Below are 20496 nucleotides of genomic sequence, written 5' to 3'. Positions count from 1 at the left end.
TTAAGCTGTGGGGAAAACACAGAGGGCTGGATTCTCTGCAGCCCTGTGGCGAAGTAGAGTTCGGCGCGGGGGCGGAGAATGGCCATTTACGAGGAAATCGGGATCGCCGCTGCTGAAGCAGTTCTCCGGTCCCTGTGACCTATGCGGTGCTGCTCGAGGGCCATTGACAGAGCACCCCCCCCTGCGATTCTCCGGGCAAAACTGGCCAAGTTCCCAACAGCATGGTTCTCACCACGTATCGGCCATCGGGTACATGGTTCTCACCACGTATCGGCCATCGGGTACATGGGTCTCCGCAGCTGCCCTGGTGGGGGGGGCGGGGGTTTCAATCACTGGTGAGGGCCTCATGGACGGCCAGGGTGGCACGGATCCGCGGGTGGGCGCGATCTCGGGGGGCCCTACATTTTGGATGACAGTCCATGGTCCAGGTCCGCCATGCCGCTGCAGGCCGCCGCCGTGTGCATGCGTGAACTCCTGACCGGAAGTGCGGGGCCCTGTATCCGCAGCCAGAGCTGCGAGGAGCACTCCGGGACCCTACCAGCCCCTGCAGCTAGGAGAATCGCTCAGGACTTTCTTAAGGAAAGTCCAGAGTGAAACACCACGTTTTTACGTTGGCGTGGGGACATAGCCCCATTTTTGGAGAATCCAGCCCAGAGACTTTAAAGAGACATAGACAGGTTCAGTGAGTGGGCAACAAGATGATATGTGTTATAATGTGGTCAAGTTATTCACTTTGGTCGAAAGAATAAAAGAGTTGACTATTTTTGAAAAGGTGAAAAACTTATATGTGTGGTGTGTGTGGATGTTCAAAGAGACTTGGATGGGCATGTACAAGGAATGCAAAAAGTTAACATACAGATACAACAAATAATTAGGAAAGCAAATGGCATATTGGCCTTTATTGTGAGGGAATTGGAGTACAAGAATAAAGAAATCTTGCTGCAGTTGTGCAGGGCTTTTGTGAAACCGCATTTGGAATAGTATGTGCAGTTTTGGTCTCCAGATTTAAGAAAATATATACTGTACAGCGAAGGTTCACTAATTTGGTCCTGGATATGAGGGCGTTTTCCTATGCTGAGAGGCTGAAAACATTGTGTCCATTTTTTCTGGAGTTTAGAAGAATGAGGCAGTCTCATTTAAATGTACAAGGTTTTGAATGGGCTTGACAGCATGGACGCTGAAAGATTGTTTCCGCTGGTCAGGGAATCTAATACATTGGGGTCACAGTCTTAGGATAAGGGGCTGATCACTTATCCTGAGGACCGAGAAGAGGGGAAATCATTTCACTCAAAGGGTTATGAATCTTTCGAATTCTCTGCCCCAGAGGTTGTGGATTCTTCATCGTTAAAGGCATTTAAGGCTGGGCTAGACAGATTTTTGGTCCCTCAGGCATTTTAGGAACATGGGGAAAAGGCAGCGAAGTGGATTCGATGCCCCAAATCATCCATGATCTTATTGAATAGTGGAGCAGGCTTGAAGGACCAGATGGTCTAATGCTTCTCCTATTTCTTGCGTTTTCTTGAAGAACAAGACACTTTGAGGCCCTCTTCTACCATTTCAATCCATCAGAACCATTACCACCGCTGGCCAGGGCTAACACCAGCTTCACCAGGTTTTCTTTCGGTACAGTGCTGACAATGATGATGCGGATGGTGGGGATATAAAGTTGAAGGCCAGGCCCTAAATCCAACAGTATTTACATTGAGCAGATAGGAAACAACCAGCCAGTAATGATGCAGGAGTGGGTGGGCGACTGAGGAGATTCTATTGTCCTGCCCAATGTCAGTAATAGGCCTGATCATGCCAGCAGGAGAACAAAGTGTGCAAGATTTAGCGATGACAGAATTGTTTCCCTTCTCCATTACACATTTCTCTTAGCAGGGGAGAACTTTTTTATCCATTTTTTGACAGGTGTTGGTTTTGTTGGCAAGTACAGCTTTATTGCCCATCCCTAATTGCCCTTGAAAAGGTGATGGTGAGCCGCCTACTTGGACTTCTGAAATCCACGTAGTGTAGGTACATAGGTACATCCACTGTGCTGTGAGGGAAGGAGTTCCAGGTTTTTAACCCAATGACAGTGAAGGAACAACAATATGGGACTTCCGGTGCCGGCCATGGTGTGAGTGGTCGCACATTTGGTGGTTCTCGCTTGTGGTGGACTTTTTGGACCTTTGGTGGAGCGGAGAGATTGTAAAAGGTGCAAGGGGGGTGGAAGAAGAGAGCATCCCGCCAGTGTATGAATTCATGGACCAGAAGTGGTCGAAAAAGGAGAGGAAAACGGTTGAAAGTTGATGCGGTGCCTGCGCCACAGGCGAAGATGGCGGAGGGTCAGGATCCGACCTTGCCCACCCAGTGGTCAAGGGATCAGCTAGTGGGCTTCCTCCACCAGAAATTTGCCCAGCAGAGGAAGGAGAATTTGGAGGACCTGGCCAGGGTGGTGGGTCTGATAAAGGCAGGGATCGACCGCATAGAGATGCGGTTAGAGGCTCAGGCCCAGGAGGTCCCGAAGGTGGAGGAAGTGGTGGGGGAGCACGAGGAGCAGCTTGCCTCGATGGCTACGGAGATAGGGTTGATGCGAGATCAACAAAGGACGCTGCAGGAGAAGGTGGAGGACCCGGAAAATAGATTGCACAGGCAGAACGTTAGCACGTCGACCTACCAGAGGTCAGCGGGCGAGCGGACGCTGGCGCATATGTGGCACGGATGTTAGAGAAGCTACTGGGTGAAGGGGCATTTGCTCGGCCCATGGAGGTGGACCGGGTGCACAGGGAGATGATGAGGAAGCTGCAAGGGAATGAGCCGCCGAGGGCGTTGATGATGCGCCTGCACTGGTTCCTGGATAAGGAGCGGATTTTGAGGTGGGCCAGGCAGATGATGCACTGTAGTTAGGAAGGCAGGGAGCTGCACGTCTATCAGGACCTGGGTGCACAGCTGGCCAAAAGAAGGGAGAGATCCAATAGGGCAGCAGGGTAGCATGGTGGTTAGCATAAATGCTTCACAGCTCCAGGGTCCCAGGTTCGATTCCCGGCTGGGTCACTGTCTGTGTGGAGTCTGCACGTCCTCCCCCTGTGTGCGTGGGTTTCCTCCGGGTGCTCTGGTTTCCTCCCACAGTCCAAAGATGTGCGGGTTAGGTGGATTGGCCATGCTAAATTGCCCGTAGTGTCCTAATAAAAGTAAGGTTAAGGGGGGGGGGGGTTGTTGGGTTACGGGTATAGGGTGGATGCGTGGGTTTGAGTAGGGTGATCATGGCTCGGCACAACATTGAGGCCGAAGGGCCTGTTCTGTGCTGTACTGTTCTATGTTCTATGTTCTAAGGTGAAGATGGCCCTCTTTAAGAAGGGGATGAAGTTTGGCATGTTATACCCAGGGAGCTTGTGGGTAACATATGATGGCCGGGAACTCTATTTTGGGTCACCAGAGGGGGCAATAGAATTTGTTGGAGATAATGGACTGGCAGGTGAAGGGGGACATGTTCCTGTTTTGTATTTTGTTTTTACACTGGGTTAGGTGCCTTTGGACTGTTCTAGGTTTGTTTTCTTCTTGATGGGGGATGGTGGGTTGCTCTTTTGTTTGCGTTTGGTGGGGATTGTAAAGTTTGCACAGAGAGGATGGTTGAGTGGGGATGGGGGGAATCAGTGTGGGGTAGGATGCTAAGCGCGATGGGCGGGAGCTGCTAGGCTAGCTGGACGGGCTAGCTTACGGAAGCGCAGTGGGTGAGCAGATGGTTAATGTGGCTGGGGATTGTTATTTTGTTTGGGGGGGGGGGAAGAGAGAGAGAGAGAGAGAGAGAGAGAGAGAGAGAGACCAGGCTGATCACTTGGATTATGAGAGGGCTGAATGAGCCAGTCAAGAGGGTCCGTGTGTTAGCGCATTTGAAAACCTTAAAGGCGATGTGGCCATGATACAGGAGACTCACCTGAGGGTGGTGGATCAGACTAGGCTGAGGAAGGGGGAGGTGGGATAGGTATTCTCAAGGGGGTTGACGATTCTGATCAACAAGTGGGTGGCATTTGAAGTGGGAAGTATAGTGGGGGACTCGGGGCGGGGGGGGGGGGGGGGGGGGGAACAGATATGTTATGGTGAGCGGGAAGCTGGAGGCGATGTCGGCAAACATTTATGCACCGAACTGGGACGATATAGAGTTCATGGGGCGGGTATTGGGGAAGATCCCCGATCTGGACTCACATCGACTGATTATGGGGGTGGGTGGCGGGGGACTTTAATACGGTTATAGATCCAAGGCTGGATTGGTCGGGTTTGAGGACAGGGAGGGTGTCAGTGGCTGCGAAGGAACTAAAAGAGTTTATGGAACACATGGGGAGGGAGTGGGGGGTTGGGTGGATCCGTGGAGGTTTGGGTGGCCGAGAGCAAAAGAGTAGCAACTGTTTTTACCAAATACACAAAGTGTACTCCCGAATTGACTTTTTCGATATGGATAGGACGTTATTGGTGGGCGTTAAGTACTTGGCAACAGTCATGTCGGATCATGCCCCGCACTGGGTGGATTTACGGGTGAGTAAGGAGGGGTAGGTAGCGCCCGCACTGAAGGTTAGATGTAGGGCTATTAGGGAGGACATTTGGAGATATGTGGAGGTAAACGATACGGGGGAGGTTTCGCCAGCTACGGTATGGGAGGCATTGAAGGCAGTGGTGAGAGGGGAGTTTATCTCGATATGGGCACACAGGGAGAAGACGGAGCGGGCAGAGATGGATAGGTTAGTGAAAGAGATTCTACAGGTGGACAGGAGGTACTCAGAGGCCCTGGAGGTAGGGTTGTTGAAGGAGCGGCAGAGGCTCAAGATGGACTTTGGGTTGCTATCTACAGGGAAGGCGGTGGGCAGTTGAGAAGGCGAGAGGTGCGGTGTACGAATATGGGGAGAAGGCTAGTAGGATGCTAGCACCACCAGCTAAGGAAGCGGGAGGCAGCAAGGGAGATTGGGAAAGAAAAGGACAGAGGGGGGAATACGAACTTGGACCCAGTGGGAATGGACAGGGTGTTTAGGGATTTTTATTGCAGGCTATATGAATCGGAACCCCCCCAGCCGGGGTGGAGGGGATGACGCTTTTTTTGGAGGGATTGAAGTTTCCGAGGGTGGAAGAAGAGCTGGTGGAGGGTGTAAAGGCCCCAATTGGGCTGGTGGAACTGGTAGAGGGGCTGGAGACTATGCAGTCGGACAAGGCCCCGGGCCGGATGGGTATCCAGTGGAGTTCAAAAAAAGTTTTCAGGAGTGCTGGGGCCCCTGCTGGTAAGGGCATTTAATGAGGCTCGGGAGCAAGGGGCACTCCCGGATCCGACTATGTCATCAGCCTCGATTTCTCTCATCCTGAAGCAGGATAAGGACCCGGAACAATGTAGGTCGTACAGGCCAATCTCCCTTCTAAATGTAGATGCCAAGCTATTGGCCAAGATCTCGTCCTCAAGAATAGTGGATTGTGTGCCAGGGGTGATAGGGGGAGGACCAGATGGGATTTGTGAAGAGGAGGCACTTAGCAGCGAACATTAGAAGGCTGCTAAATGTGATTATAATGCCCTCCGAGGGAAGGGAGGTGGAGGTTGCCATGGATGCGGAGAAGGCCTTTGATCGGGTGAAGTGGGCGTATTTGTGAGAGGTCCTGGGGCGGTTTGGGTTTGGGCAGAGTTTTGTGGACTGGGTCTGGTTGCTGTACCAGGCGCCGGTGGCGAGCAACCGAGTGAGCTCAGGGCAGCATGGTAGCATAGTGGTTAGCACAGTTGATCAACAGCTCCAGGGTCCCAGGTTCGATTCCTGGCTTGGATCACTGTCTGTGCGGAGTCTGCACACCCTCCCCGTGTGTGCGTGGGTTTCCTCCGGGTGCTCCGGTTTCCTCCCACAGTCTGAAGATGTGTAGGTTAGGTGGATTGGCATGATAAATTGCCCTTAGTGTCCAATAAAGTTAGGTGGGGTTACTGGGGATAGGGTGGAGGAATGGGTTAAGTGGGGTGCTCTTTCCAAGGGCCGGTGCAGACTCGATGGGCCAAATGGCCTTCTGCACTGTAAATTCTATGATTCTATGATTTTAGGCTGCACCGGGGGACGAGGCAGGGTGTCCAAACTCCCCACTTATATTTACCTTGTCTATAGAGCCATTGGCGATGGTGTTGAGAGCGTCAAAGGACGGGCAGGGGATAGTACAGGGGGGGGGGGGGGGGGGGGGGGGGGGGTGGTGGAGCACAGGGTCTTGCTATATGCGGACGACCTGCTTTTGCATATTTCTGTCCCACCAGGGGTGGGTGGAGAGCTCAGATGCTAGAGATGACAGTTCTCTCAAGATTTTTGTTTGTGTTTCAGTGCCTGCCTATTTTAACCCCAAGGATTTCTTTAAGAGAGTGAATGCGGTGATCTCCGGGTTTGTGTGGGTGGGTAAAACCCCACGGGTAAAGAAGGCGCTGCTGGAGCGAGGTTGCGGGGAGGGGGGGCTGGCCCTACCGAACATAGCAATGGTTAGGCAGTGGGGGAGGGGTCAGTGTGGAAGTGGGTGGATGCGGTCTTATGTAGGGGCACAGGTTTTGGGGCACTGGTAACAGCATCTCTGCTGTTCTCAGCGGCTCGGTACTCCACAAACCCAGTGGCAGTGGTTGCCTTGAGGGTGCGGAGACAGTGGTGGAAGCATATGGGAGAGAAGGGGGCGTCGGTATGGAGACCTATTTGTGGCAACCACTGGTTTGCACCGGGGGGACTTGATGGGGGGTTTTCACAGAATTTACAGTTGGAGGTGGCAGCGAGCTGGGATCGAGCGGTTTGGGGATTTGTTTATTGACGGCAGCTTTCTGTGCTTGGAGAAGAAGTTTAATAAATAAATAAATAAATAAAATTGCTTATTGTCACGAGTAGGCTTCAATGAAGTTACTGTGAAAAGCCCCTAGTCGCCACATTCCGGCGCCTGTCCGGGGAGGCTGGTACGGGAGGTTTGAGCTGCCCGGTGGGAATGGGTTCCACTACCTGCAGGCGAGGGACTTTGCGCAGAGGCAGGTTTCGACCTTTCCGCACCTGCCGCCCCAGGGGATACAGCACAAGGCAGTGTCAAAAACGAGAGTGGGGGAAGGGAAGGTCTCGGAAATTTATAAAGAGCTCACGGAATGGGGGAGGTGAAGTGAAAGTGGGAAGAAGAATTGGGCAGCGAATTAAAGATGGAGTTGTGGGAGGATGCCTTGAGTAGAGTCAACGCGTCCTCGTCGTGTGCCCGGCTTAGCTTGATACAATTTAAGGTGGTCCACAGGGTGCATATGACTGTGGCCCAGATGAGCAACCGAACATATCCCGAATTTAAATCATTCATACCGACTCTGACTTTATAGCAACTTGACCCACGACACAAACTTGGGCCCTATCCCGAACCGCCGCTCTACCATATCAAAAGCCTTCTCCGCATCCAACCCCACAATAACCTCCTGTTCCTCTTCCAATGGAGATGGCACCACATTCAACAGGAGCTGCACATTAGAGGGCAAACGCCCATCTATTACGAGCCCTATTTGATCCTCACCAACAACCTAAGGGAGACACTTCGCTAATCTGAGCACCAACACCTTGCCAAAATCTTGGCATTCACATTCAATAAAGAGATTGGTCGGTATAGGAATGAAATGGATGCCTGCATCATAATTTCGGAGAGCGACTCCCGCGTTACTGAATCTTCAAACATCTACACCAACAATGGTACCAACCGGTCAGCAAACTTTATGTAAAATTCCACCAGGAACCCATCCGGCCCCAGTGCCTTGCCAGTTTTCATTCTCCCTATAACTGTTGGAACCTCCCCAACCCCCAGTGGCTCCTCTAACCCTGCCCCATCTTCCTTCTCCACTGTGGGACATTCTAATCCCTCCAAAATCTCCACCATATCTGATTCATTTCCCAGTGGCTCCAACCTATACATTTTGTAAAACGACTCAAATGCCCCATTCACCTCATCTGGTGCAGACACCAACCCACCCCCCACCACGAACCTGAACAATCTCCCGGGAGGCTGCCTGCTGCCTCAGCTGGCCAGCCAACAATTGACTGGCCTTTTTCCCATATCCCACCATTTTATCTTTGGACCAAAGATCAAACTGCGTATGCAGTTTCTTCCTACTGGCCAAACGCTCTGGGGTGGGATCATCTCAATACTTGCTGTCCATCTTCAAAAATTCTACCAGCCGTTGGCATTCCTCCCTGTCGAGCTGTGCCTTATGAGAGATTATCTTTCCTCTCACCATCACTTTAAAGGCATCCCACAACACCAAAGGCGAAACCTCCCCATTCTCATTGAACTCCACATATTTGTCAATCATCCTTCCATCATCATACAGAATCTCAAATGCTCTAACAGCCCCACATCTAATCTCCACACCAGTCGTTGATTTGGCCCCCTCTCTAAAACCACATCCACCAGATACGGAGCATGGTCCGAGATGACAATTGCAGAATATTCCGCTTTCCTTGCCCCCCGCAAGAGACCTCGCCATTATAAAGAAGTCGATCCGCGAGCGTACATTATTTATCGGTGAAAAGAAGGAAAATTCTCTGCCCCCTCCAGGTGCAAAAACCGCTATAGATTCACTCCCCCATCTCCCTCATGAACGCCACTGGTACTGTCACTCCTTCCGAAGGGGTCAACGACTTTGTCCTGGAACGATCTACTATCAGATTCCAGACTGTATTCCATTCTCCTTCCAAAATCAACTGGTATGTGTCCATGTCGAAATGGCTGCCAGCATCCTCTTCATAAAAGCTACATCATCCCAATTAGGAGCATATATGTTAACCAAAACCACCGACCTACCCTCCAATGATCCCGTTACTATGACATATCCACTTCCCTGATCCGCCACCATCTTCTCCATATGGAACCTAACTCTCTTGTTAATCAGTATTGCTACCCCTCAGGCCTACCATCAAAGCCCCAGTGGAACACCTGGCTTCCCCAACTCTTACGGAGCCTTATCTGGTCCTTCACTCGCAAGTGGGTCTCCTGAACAGCATTACATCGGCCCTCAAGCTCTTCAGATGAGCAGAAACTCTCACCCGTTTTACCAGGCCCCCCCAGCCTCCGCACATTGCCAACCGAAAGGAGGGTCTCTCGCCTCCCCCCCACGCCAAATCACCCATTTCCACCATGAGGGATGTTCCCATTCCCCCTCAAACTTCTAAAACCAGAGCCCACTCAAGGCGGCACCCATCCCCACCCAACGGATGGGACAAAGAACAACCCCAGTCACCGTCAGCCAACTACCCCTCCCCTACCCCAGAACCCGCCGCCTCCAGCTACTTCCTCTTGAAACAGCACCTCTCTGCTTTATGCCCACCCCCCACTATTTACACCTCCTAGGAACACCGAAACCTGCCTAAACAGGTTCAGCAGGCCGCAGCGCCTCCCCCCAATTTGCTCATGTTTACTAGCCAACTGCAGTTTGCTAGCGAGGTAGCCCTCTGCCAGAATTTCCCTATCCCAAAGAACAAAGAAACACCCATATCCAATTCATACACCTCAAGTATCGAAACTTCCCCACCCCTACTCCATGCCAAAACTGTTGCTCCCATCCCCGCCTCCATATGCCCTCATCAAGCCATTAAACCTCGAGAAGAGGAGAGAAACAACCAAAATACAAAAAGCAAACCCCAAACATAATTTCAATTTAACCATACCTATGTACAAAGAAAATAGAGGTATCCAAAAGGCACACATCCTGTTACAACAATGCCCCGTAATCTTGTAGTTACAAGAATGGGAACTGACAGGAATGTCAAAGGATGCTTCAAACCTCCCCCCACTTAGAGAAGGCAAAATGGGGAAGGGAAATATTATCTTGGCTGGTATCATCTCCTTTGCCCCTCTGCTGTCGCTAACAAGAAATCCCAATCAGCACTCAATATTACTGTGGTGAATGTGTAACCACTATAAATTCACACTGTACATTACTGTGTCCCTGTGGGCTCCATCTGTGAGCCGTTGCGCGGCTCTGCCCACAGGGGGAGATGAGGAACATGTACAGGGCTCCGCCCTTGGCTCCGCCTCCAGCAGGAAGTATAAGTGCTGCGGTCCTGCGAGTCCGCCCTCAGTTCAACATAGTCGCAGACAGGCTCAGTTGTAAGCCGATTAAAGCCACAGTTTACTTCAACTCGTGTCTCTGAATGAATTGATGGTCGCATCAATTTAATCGGCTCAATACTATGGAATCAACCCTCAAACCTGACCGACTAGAACTCGATCCATAGGCTGCAGAAGCTAAGGAAATTGTTTTGCATTGGCTTCGGTGCTTCAAGGCCTACCTGGCTGCGTCGACTACCTCCTCTGTTACAGAACAGAAACTCAGTCTTTTCCACGCACGGGTGAGCCATTGTATTTCTACTCAACTTGATGTAACTGACTCTTATACTGAGGCCCTCGCGATACTCGACCGCCTGTACGTGCGGCCCGTGAATGAAATCTACGCGCAACACATCTTTACAACTCGCCGCCAGCGCCCTGGGGAGTCGCTAGAAGACTATCTGCGTGACCTTAAAGCCCTAGCATGCGAATGTAACTTCCAGGCCGTGACAGCCTCCCAGCACATGGAACTCGCCGCCCGAGACGTGTATGTTGCAGGGGTCCGATCCAATTTCGTGTGGCACCGGCATCTCAAGAACGGGGCCCAGGACCTGGAGGGCACGGTAAAACTAGTGACCTCATTAGAAGTCGCTTTCCAAAGCTTAACTGCGTTCCCGGCGGATCACGCGACCCCATCGTGGACCCCCGACCAGAGACTGCCCCAGGCCTGCGCCGCGCGCCCACCCGCCCACCACGGAGGGCTATCGTGCCACTTTTGCGGCCAGCCCCAACACCCCCGGCAGCATTGTCCAGCCCGCGACCAGCAGCAGCTGCGGGCGGAAAGGGCACTTTGCTAAGGTCTGCCTGGCCAAAGCTAAAATCTCTAACCCTAACCCGAACACTCGCTCCTCCGACTCCCAGGCCCGCAGGCCCCACAATGTGGCAGCGTGTCTGCTGACTCTGCCTCCCTCCGCACAACATGTGCGACTCACGGGGGCCGCCATCTTGGCAATCCTCCCCCACGCTGCTGGCCATGTGCGATTCATGGGGGCCGCCATCTTGGGCGCCATCTTCATCGCCACTCGTGATCCAGGGGGGCGGCCATCTTGGACACCATCTCCCTCGCCGCCCGCCACGTGCAATCAACGTGCCATCTTGGCCATCATCCGCTACGCCACTCGAAGATTACGACCTCCGCGAACAGTCACCACGGGGAGGCTCCAGCACCGCCGACCACGCTACCGACTACCCGCAGCTCAGTGCAGTCACTTCGGATCAGTCGCGGCCAAAGCATCTCAAGAGCTCCATGGTGTCCGTCCAGATCAACGGATACGAGACACCGTGCCTATTTGACTCCGGGAGCACGGAGCTTCGTTCACCCAGATATGGTAAGGCGCTGCTCGCTCCCGATATTCCCGACACAGCAAACAATCTCCCTCGCCTCGGGGTCGCACTCAGTTCAGATACAGGGGCGCACTACTGTGACGCTAACAATACAGGGCGTCGACTACACCAATTTCCAATTGTATGTGCTCCCAGACCTCTGCGCTCCCCTCCTCCTAGGACTGGAGTTCCAGTGCAACCTCAGGAGCCTAACACTCAGCTTTGGCGGACCCCTTCCCCCACTCACTATATGTAGTCTAGCAACTCTGAAAATCGACCCCCCTCCACTCTTCACTAATCTCACCGCCAACTGCAAACCAGTGGCCACTCGCAGCAGGAGGTATAGCCTGCAGGACAGGGTGTTTATCAGATCCGAAGTCCGGCGTCTTTTGCGTGAAGGAGTCAGAGGCCAGTAATAGCCCCTGGAGAGCTCAGGTGGTGGTCGTCAAAAACCGGGGAAAAGCTCCGGATGGTGGTTGATTACAGCCAGACCATTAACCGGTTCACGCACCTTGATGCGTACCCCCTTCCCCGGATTGCAGACATGGTAAATCAGATCGCCCAATACCGCATATTCTCCACGGTGGTTCTGAAGTCTGCATACCATCAGCTCCCAATCCGCCCAGAGGACCGCCACTACACGGCGTTCGAGGCAGACGGCCGCCTTTTCCATTTCCTCCGGGTTCCCTTTGGCGTCACGAACGGGGTTTCGGTGTTCCAACGAGCAATGGACCGAATGGTGGACCATTACGGGCTGCGGGCCACGTTTCCGTACTTGGATAACGTCACTATCTGCGGCCATGACCAGCAGGACCACGACGCCACCCTCCACCGATTTCTCAAAACCGCCCAAAAACTCAATCTCACATATAAGGAGAAATGCGTTTTCCGCACAACCAGGCTAGCCATCCTCGGCTACGTCGTGGAAAACGGGGTCCAAGGACCCGACCCTGACTCCCTCTCCCTCACTGTCCCAAGGCCCTCAAGAGGTGCCTTGGATTTTTTTCATACTACGCCCAGTGGGTCCCCCAGTATGCGGACAAAGCCCGCCCATTATTTAAGGCCACACTCTTCCCACTGTCAGCCGAGGCTCGCCAGGCCTTCAACTGCATTAAGGCGGACATCGCCAAAGCCGCCATTCGGGCGGTAGATGAGTCCGTCCCATTCCAGGTGGAGAGCGGCGCCTCAGAAGTAGCTCTTGCTGCCACTCTGAACCAGGCAGGCAGGCCAGTAGCGTTCTTTTCCCGAACCCTCTCAATTCGGAACTTCGACACTCCTCAGTCAAAAAGGAAGCCCAAGCCATTGTGGAAGCCGTACAGCACTGGAGGCACTACCTCGCTGGTAGGAGGTTTACCCTCATCACTGACCAGAGATTGGTTGCCTTTATGTTTGACAACTCGCAGCGGGGCAAAATCAAGAATGACAAAATCTTGAGGTGGAGGATTGAACTCTCCACCTATAATTACGATATAGTATATCGTCCTGGGAAGCTCAATGAGCCCCCAGATGCCCTGTCCCGCGGCACATGCGCCAGCACGCAAGACTACCGACTACAGGCTATCCACAACGATCTCTGCCATCCGGGGGTCACCCGGCTCGCTCACTACATCAAGGCCCGCAACCTGTCCTTCTCCACCGAGGAGGTTAAAGCCGTCACCAGGAATTGCCCGATCTGCGCGGAGTGTAAACCGCACTTCTATAGACCAGACAAGGCCCACCTGGTAAAGGCATCTCGGCCCTTTGAACGCCTGAGTATTGATTTCAAAGGACCCCTCCCTTCGAACAACCATAACATCTACTTTCTCAATATTATAGACGAGTTCTCCAGTTTCCTGTTTGCCATCCCATGCCCAGATATGACCTCCCATACAGTCATCAGAGCCCTGCACAGTGTCTTCACCCTGTTCGGTTTCCCCAACTATGTCCACAGCGACAGGGGTTCGTCCTTCATGAGCGACGAGCTGCGTCAGTACCTGCTCAGTAAGGGCATTGCCTCGGGCAGGGCTACCAGCTATAGCTCCAGAGGTAACGGGCAGGTGGAGAGGGAAAATGCGACGGTCTGGAAGACCGTCCTACTGACCCTACGGTCCAGGAATCTCCCGGCCTCCCACTGGCAGGAGGTCCTCCCCGATGCGCTCCATGCTATTAGGTCCCTCCGTTGTACGGCCACGAATCTGACTCCTCATGATCGCCTATTTGCCTTCCCTAGGGGAACTACTACGGGGGACTCGCTTCCGCCCTGGTTGAGGACACCGGGCCCTGTCCTCCTCCGAAAACATTATCGAACACACAAGACCAACCCCCTGGTAGATAGGGTCCAACTCCTGCACTTGAACCCCCACTACGCGTTCATTGAACACCCCGATGGCCGACAGGACACCGTTTCCCTCCGGGACCTGGCACCCGCAGGCTCTACTATCACTACCGCTGATGTATCTCCCACACTACACCCCACCCGACCTCCCATGCCCTGCGCCTATTTGCTCCCCGCGCTCCTTTCCGCCCTACACACCGGTTCGCAGGAAAGAAGCTCTGGAAGAACCATCCCCGGAGTCCACCCCTGGACCCACACCGAACATCCTTCCACAGCCATCCGAGACGGCTGCAACACCGGTACTTCGTCGGTCGCTACGCACGATTCGGGCGCCGGACCAACTGAACTTGGAGACCCGTCACCCCTGCCGAACTTGATTTTTTTTAAACAGGGGGTGAATGTGTAACCACTATAAATTCACACTGTACATTACTGTGTCCCTGTGGGCTCCATCTGTGAGCCGTTGTGCAGCTCTGCCCACAGGGGGAGATGAGGAGCATGTACAGGGCTCCGCCCTTGGCTCTGCCCCCAGCAGGAAGTATAAGTGCTGCGGTCCTGTGAGTCCGCCCTCAGTTCAGCATAGTTGCAGGCAGGCCCAGTTGTAAGCCGATTAAAGCCACAGTTTACTTCAATTCGTGTCTCTGAATGAATTGATGGTCGCATCAATTACCATCATCAGCGAACTTGCACCCTTGGGCATGGCCGGGGTGTCCATAGTCGTGATTCACATAGATTTTGCTGGGCCTTTCTTGGAGCATATATTCCTAATCTTAAGAGATGACCTTTCCAAGTGGTTGGACGTTCAGCTCATGAGATCCACCACAACTACATCTACTGTTGACAAACTGAGGCAGAACTTTGCAATCCACAATCTTTCCGAAGTATTTGTATCAGACAATGGAATGGCATTCACGGCTGACGAACTTCAGACTTTTGATAAGTCTCATGGCATTCATCATGTTAGGTCAGCCCCTACCATCCTGGCTTGAATGAGTTGGCGGAGTGAGCTATGCAGATATTCAAGGCTTCCACGAAGAATCAGGCTCATAGGTCATTGCCACCGACAACATTTTTTTGTTGTCTTACAACGCCATGCCGCATGCCATCACCAGGGTCATGCCTGCAGAACTGTTAGTGGATCGGCGTCTGCCGTTTAGACTCCAAAATTTATCAGGGAGGTGTGGAGGCCAGGCAAGCATTTGAGAAAAAGTATCCAGACTCTCAGAAATGGGACAGATCATTTAATGTTGACAACCCCATTTTGGCGAGGAATTTTGGCGGTGGACCTGCCTGAGTACCAGAGAGTGTTGTGGAGAAGATAGGGCCTGTCTCGTATGTGATGGAGGCATAAGGCCGTCGAGTAAAGTGGCATGGCGCAAGAGAGTAGAGCAAACTCCAGGAAGCCAGCAAGTGTGTCCCACATCAAGTTTGCATGTACCAACTCCTAAACCAGAGACTTCTTCGCCTTCAGTGGGGTCATGGCAGCCTCTGGCTTCGGTCGCTGAGGCAGAAGGGCCCAGCAAAGACTTAGCTCCAGAGGTGGTCAGCACGTCCGCTACATTAAGGGAACCTGTGTCGCTGGATGCTGAAGGACCCCTGACAAGAGTTGTGTGTTCCACAAGGATCCATAAGTCTCCGGACAGACTGCCATTCCGAATTGTCGCTCCCTGGAGTCCCTTCTGTAATATTGCTGTTTGTCTGCCTATGCGTTAACCATTTTTTTTCTTTTTATTTTATCATAGGTGGTCTCAGGAGTTGAGGGAGAAAGAGTGTGGTGATGTGGCCCCTTTGATTGAAAATCCTTCATGGGCCACGTGGCAGTTGGAGCGCAAGCATGGAACCCCGAGTTGGAGGTTGGCAGTTGGAGCCAGGGCGTTGTTAGGAGTAGACTTATATAGTTATGCTGTTAAAACCCATTGTTGTGCATATTGTTGTTCTTAGAAACATAGAAAAACATGGAAAAAATAGGAGCAGGAGGAGGCCATTTGGCCCTTCAGCCCGCTCCACTATTCATTATGACCATGGCTGATCCTCCAACTCAGTAGCCTAATCCCGCTTTCCCCCATATCTTTTGATCCCCTTCGCCCTAAGTGCCATATCTAACGCTTCTTGAAATCATCTATAAATCCTTTAATTCATTATTTGCCGTATCAAGTCGCCTCGAGTTATTACGCTAAAGATTTTTAAAAAGGGTATAAGAGAAAATTCCTCAATTACAATCCCATGGAGGCTCATGGATGAGAAGTGATCACTTGAGTCGAGCACTGGAGGAGAAATAGTGCCAGCAGACTGCATGCCCAGCAAGTAGTCAGTTACAGAGAGCAGAGCAGAGAGGATCAAATTGCTGAGAATATAATGAAACTATAGAGCCCAGTCAATCTCCCTGTGGCTCAGTAAACCTATCCAATGAAAAGCAGAGCTGAGGTGACTTGCTTTATTTTGAAGATAGAACACTCAGTAATTGCTTGTACTTTTCCCACACACTCCCCAGACTTTGATATTAACCATAGCTAAAGAGGAGCAACAGCAACCACGACGTGATTAATTTACCGTTGCTCTGTACTTGGGAACTGCTTGTTTCTAGATGCAGAGTCAGGGAAAAGTAATCCCCTTCGTCTTTGTTAGATTGTGGTACTTATCTGGCTGTCTTGGCATTGCAGGCTTGAGTCATGGCAGTCGCTGGTGTGCAGGTCTGCGGAGTAACATAGTGTGATGACCTGGAGTAGGAGATCCAACACTCCCCCACCTCCGCAGAAAAACAAGCACTCCAACCTGCCCTCAATGAAATAAGCCAGAGGACTGCACTACCACAGAGGTCACATCAGCACTGTCAACACTTTCATCAATCATTTATTTATTTTAAGTTAATTGTTTTAATATTCAACTTACGGTAATAGAAAAGAGGCAGAGAAGAATTATCGTCCACTTCTCACCTGGCAAATTTGTCCCAATAAAACAAAGCATAAAATCAATAAATAAATAATTTGTGACACTGCAAGCTGCCGCAGTTGGATCTAATAAGAATATACGGCTTCATTTCCTGCTCTGCTGTAGAAAGGAAGATGAACAGAGGCCAGTAGCCACCTGTGTGTATTAGGACTACAAAATAAATAGTCTCTTTCTTATTAAAAGGGATGATTAATAGGTAAATTTCAATAGTTTATAGAGATAAGAATGTCCATAGGTAAGGGTGCATGGTGAGGGTATGTCCCACTTTCCCTGGATTTAAGCTCGCTGATCAAATCAGAAAACCCTTTCGAATCGGTTAGAATTAATTAGGGCTTATTTACAAATATCTTTCATGGTGCCTGCTAAACTTATAAATTTGCAGGCATTCTTGCAAATTGTATTATGCAAGGCTACTGCAAAACGAGAGGCTGTGACCAAAGCAATGTTAGGTCCAACAATATCTCATTCAAAAACTCCCCTGTGAAAAAAGTTTACCCGTCACGAGAGCCTACACATCCGGTACTTCTTATCTTTCAAATTGCCTCACAATTTGAAAACATTCAAACAAGCATCACAAAGGGCAAAAATATTAGCTTTTTACACGATTCTAGTTCCCTTCGCAGATATGAACTGGTTTACAAGATTATTTTTGTTGGTGTTAAATAAATAATGCCGAATGGAAAGCATCATGACAGCACACACAGCAAAACATGAATTTACATTTTTTTTTACCTCGGAGGTCCCTGGGTTTTGTTGCAAGTAAAAAGGGTTCCCCTCCAGTGTGAGGGTGTTCAGCTTGCTGCACAGAGCTACATAGTGGATCTGCACAATATCAGCAATGTTGTTCCCTTCAAGGTCGAGTACTTCCAGGTGTTCCAGCATGCTCACTGGACTGACATCTGAAATACTGTTGTATGCCACGTACAGTTCCTACAGAAAAGATTGGAAAATGTAACTCATAGGAACAAAGTAGGCCATTCAACCCCTCAAGTTTGTGCTTCCATCCAACTAGACATGACTGGTCTGTATCTTAATTCCACTAATGCAGTTCATGACCTGCCGCTTTACCTCTTCTGTGCTTAACATCCCAGGCCCAAAACACTCATTCCAGGTTAAGCTGCGTTTCACTTACACCTCTTCCAATTTGGTCTATTGCATTCGCTGCTCCGAACCCTGCAGGGTTGGAGAATCGCCCGGGGCCGCCGAAAATCCTGCCCCCACCGTGGCAGAAATTCTACGCCACCCGGGAATTGGCGGGGGCGGGAAACACCACCCGCTGATCGGCGAGCCCCCTGCGGCAATTCTCCGGCCCGTGATGGGCCGAAGTCCTGCCGTGGTTTGAACCACCTCTGGTGGCGGCGGGATCAGCGGCGTGAGCGGGCCCCCGGACCCTGGGGGGGCGCGGGGCGATCGGACCCCAGGGGGTGGCCCCCACGGTGGCCAGGCCTGCGATCGGCGGGCGGGCCAGTGCTGTGGGGGCACTCTTTTTCTTCCGCCGCTGCCACGGCCTCCACCATGGCGGAGGCGGAAGAGAATCCCCCAGCGCGCATGCGCTGGTGGTGTTGTCAGCAGCAGCTGATGCACCGGCGCATGCGCAAACCGGTGAAAGTCTTTCGGCCAGCTCCGGCGGTCAAAGGCCGCTGGAGCCGGTTTGGGCGCCAGTCGGTGTAGTGCCAACCACTCTGGCACGGGCCTAGCCCCTCAATGGGAGGGCTTGGCCCCTAAAGATGCTGAGAATTCCGCACCTTTGGGGAGGCCCGACGCCGGAGTGGTTGGCGCCACTCCGCTACGCCGGGACCCCCCCCCCCCCCCCCCCCCGCCCCGCCGGTTAGGGGAGAATCCCGCCCATGGTCTCCTCTATATCAGAGAGACCAAACGCAGACTGGGTGGTCGGTTTGCTGAGCACCTTCGGTCTGTGCATATTCAGGACCCTGACCTTCCCATTGCTTGCCAGTTTAACCAAAGACCCTGCCCCCATGCCCACATGTCTGTCCTTGGTCTGCCGCAATGTTCCAGTGAAGCTCAATGCAAACTGGAGGAATAACATCTCACCTTCTGGTTAGGCACGCTACAGCCTTCCGGTCTCAACATCGAATTCAACAACTTCAGATAATCAGCTCTATCCCACCTCGACCCTTTTGTTTTCATCCCATTTCATTTTAACTGTCTTTTACCATTTCTCTCTCTCGTCTTTCTTTATGTATATTTACCCCCCCCCCATCTTATCCACCTTTCGTTACCCTTTCTCCCCTTTGCTTCCCCCTCCCCCACATCTACATCTGATGTTAGTTTCTCTGCAGTTTGGCCTTTCACACCTTTTGTTCTCTCTGGGGACTGCCATTAGCACTCTTTCCTCTTCTTTCTGTGGCTAGCACCCCATTTCCCTGAGCTTCTGTGGCTATGAATCATCTTTCATTCTCACTCCATGGTATAAATATTTCCCACTTTCTCTGTCTTTAGCTTTGACAAAAGGTAATCTGGACTCGAAACATTAGCTCTTTTCTCTCCCTACAGATGCTGCCAGACCTGCTGAGATTTTCCAGCATTTTCTTTTTCGGATTCAAGCATCCGCAGTAATTTGCTTTTATCACTGCCTTGCTCTAATTTTCAAGTTGTGTGCCTTGTACTAGACTGCCACCTCCACAGAAAATACTTTCCCTCTATTTGCTCTATCAATTCCCTGTTGCAATTTTCAGGCTTCAACTAATAAGTGGCAAGCACATTCACACCCCACTAATGGCAGCGGGATTCTCCATCCCACCAGTCGGCCAATGGGTCTTCCCATTGTGGGGAGCCCCACATCGTCAGGAAATCCCCAGGCGTCGGTGCGCTGCTGGCGCAACAGAGAATTCCGGCAGCGGTGAATCCAGCCCACTATGTCTACAAGGTCAGGTCAAGGTTGGAATTATGCAGAGACTTACTCACCTCTGGACTCCTCAAAACCCATCCAGCATCCACAAAGCACAAATCAGGAGTGTCATGAAATACTCTCCATGTTCCTGGATGAGTGCAGCACCAACAATACTCAAAACGCTCAACACCATCTAAAACAAGGCAGCCCGATTGATCAACACCACCTTAAATATTCACTCTTTCACAGTGGCAGGCAGCTGTGTGTATCATCTGCAAGATGCATTACAGCAATTTGTCAAGACTCCTTCAACAGCATCTCCCAAAACCCACAACCTTCCCCACCTTGAAAAACAAGGGCAACAGACAAATGAGAACACCCCTAATTTCAGGTTGCCGTTTAGCTACACATCATCCTGATTTAGGACTATATTTTGGTTCCTTCACAGACGGTTGGTCAAAAATTTGGAAGTACCTAGGCACACCTACACTACAGACTGCAGCAGTTCATATAGGATAGCTCAACACCACCTTCACGAGGACAATTCAGGAGAGACAATAAATGCAGCCCTCACATCCCATGAATAAATAAAGAGAAAATGATCTGAAATACCTCAAGTAGATTGCACTTCAATCATCTGCATTAATAATCAGGAAAGCGCTGCTTGAAAGGGCGGTAAAGGCAGATTTAATGGCAAATTTCAAAAAGAAATTGGATAAATATTTGAAACAGAAAAATGTGCAGAGCTACAGGGAAATAGGAGGGGAATGACAATAATTAGATAGTTCTTTCAAAAATACAGCATAAGTATGATGGGGCAGATGGTTGTCTTCTGTCCTGTATGATTCAATTATCCTATAAACTGGCCTCACTCTTTATGCCCAAACACACCCAAGAATTTTACTGTCCTGTCTCCAGCCTAGTCACTTCACTGTACAATGGCACTAGTTTAGAAACAGAATAGTGAAGC

At 51.3% G+C, this 20496-nt stretch overlaps 1 protein-coding gene across 6 annotated transcripts in view; it reads right to left on the bottom strand.

The window, feature by feature from the left end:
- Nucleotides 1-20496, bottom strand: part of lrrc56 (leucine rich repeat containing 56) — a 244298-nt gene that overhangs the window by 110546 nt on the left and 113256 nt on the right. For 5 of the 6 annotated variants that reach the window (XM_038807997.1, XM_038807995.1, XM_038807996.1 and 2 more), the window contains one exon: nt 17408-17605. The exons of the other annotated variant lie outside the window; for it this stretch is intronic. In XM_038807997.1, coding sequence (XP_038663925.1) covers nt 17408-17605 — 198 coding nt within the window. The remainder of the gene's footprint in view (nt 1-17407; nt 17606-20496) is intronic. 6 annotated transcript variants of the gene reach the window in all.

The sequence above is a fragment of the Scyliorhinus canicula genome, chromosome 9, assembly GCF_902713615.1.
Source record: "Scyliorhinus canicula chromosome 9, sScyCan1.1, whole genome shotgun sequence".
NCBI lineage: Eukaryota > Metazoa > Chordata > Chondrichthyes > Carcharhiniformes > Scyliorhinidae > Scyliorhinus > Scyliorhinus canicula.
This window is presented reverse-complemented; position numbering and strand designations above follow the sequence as displayed.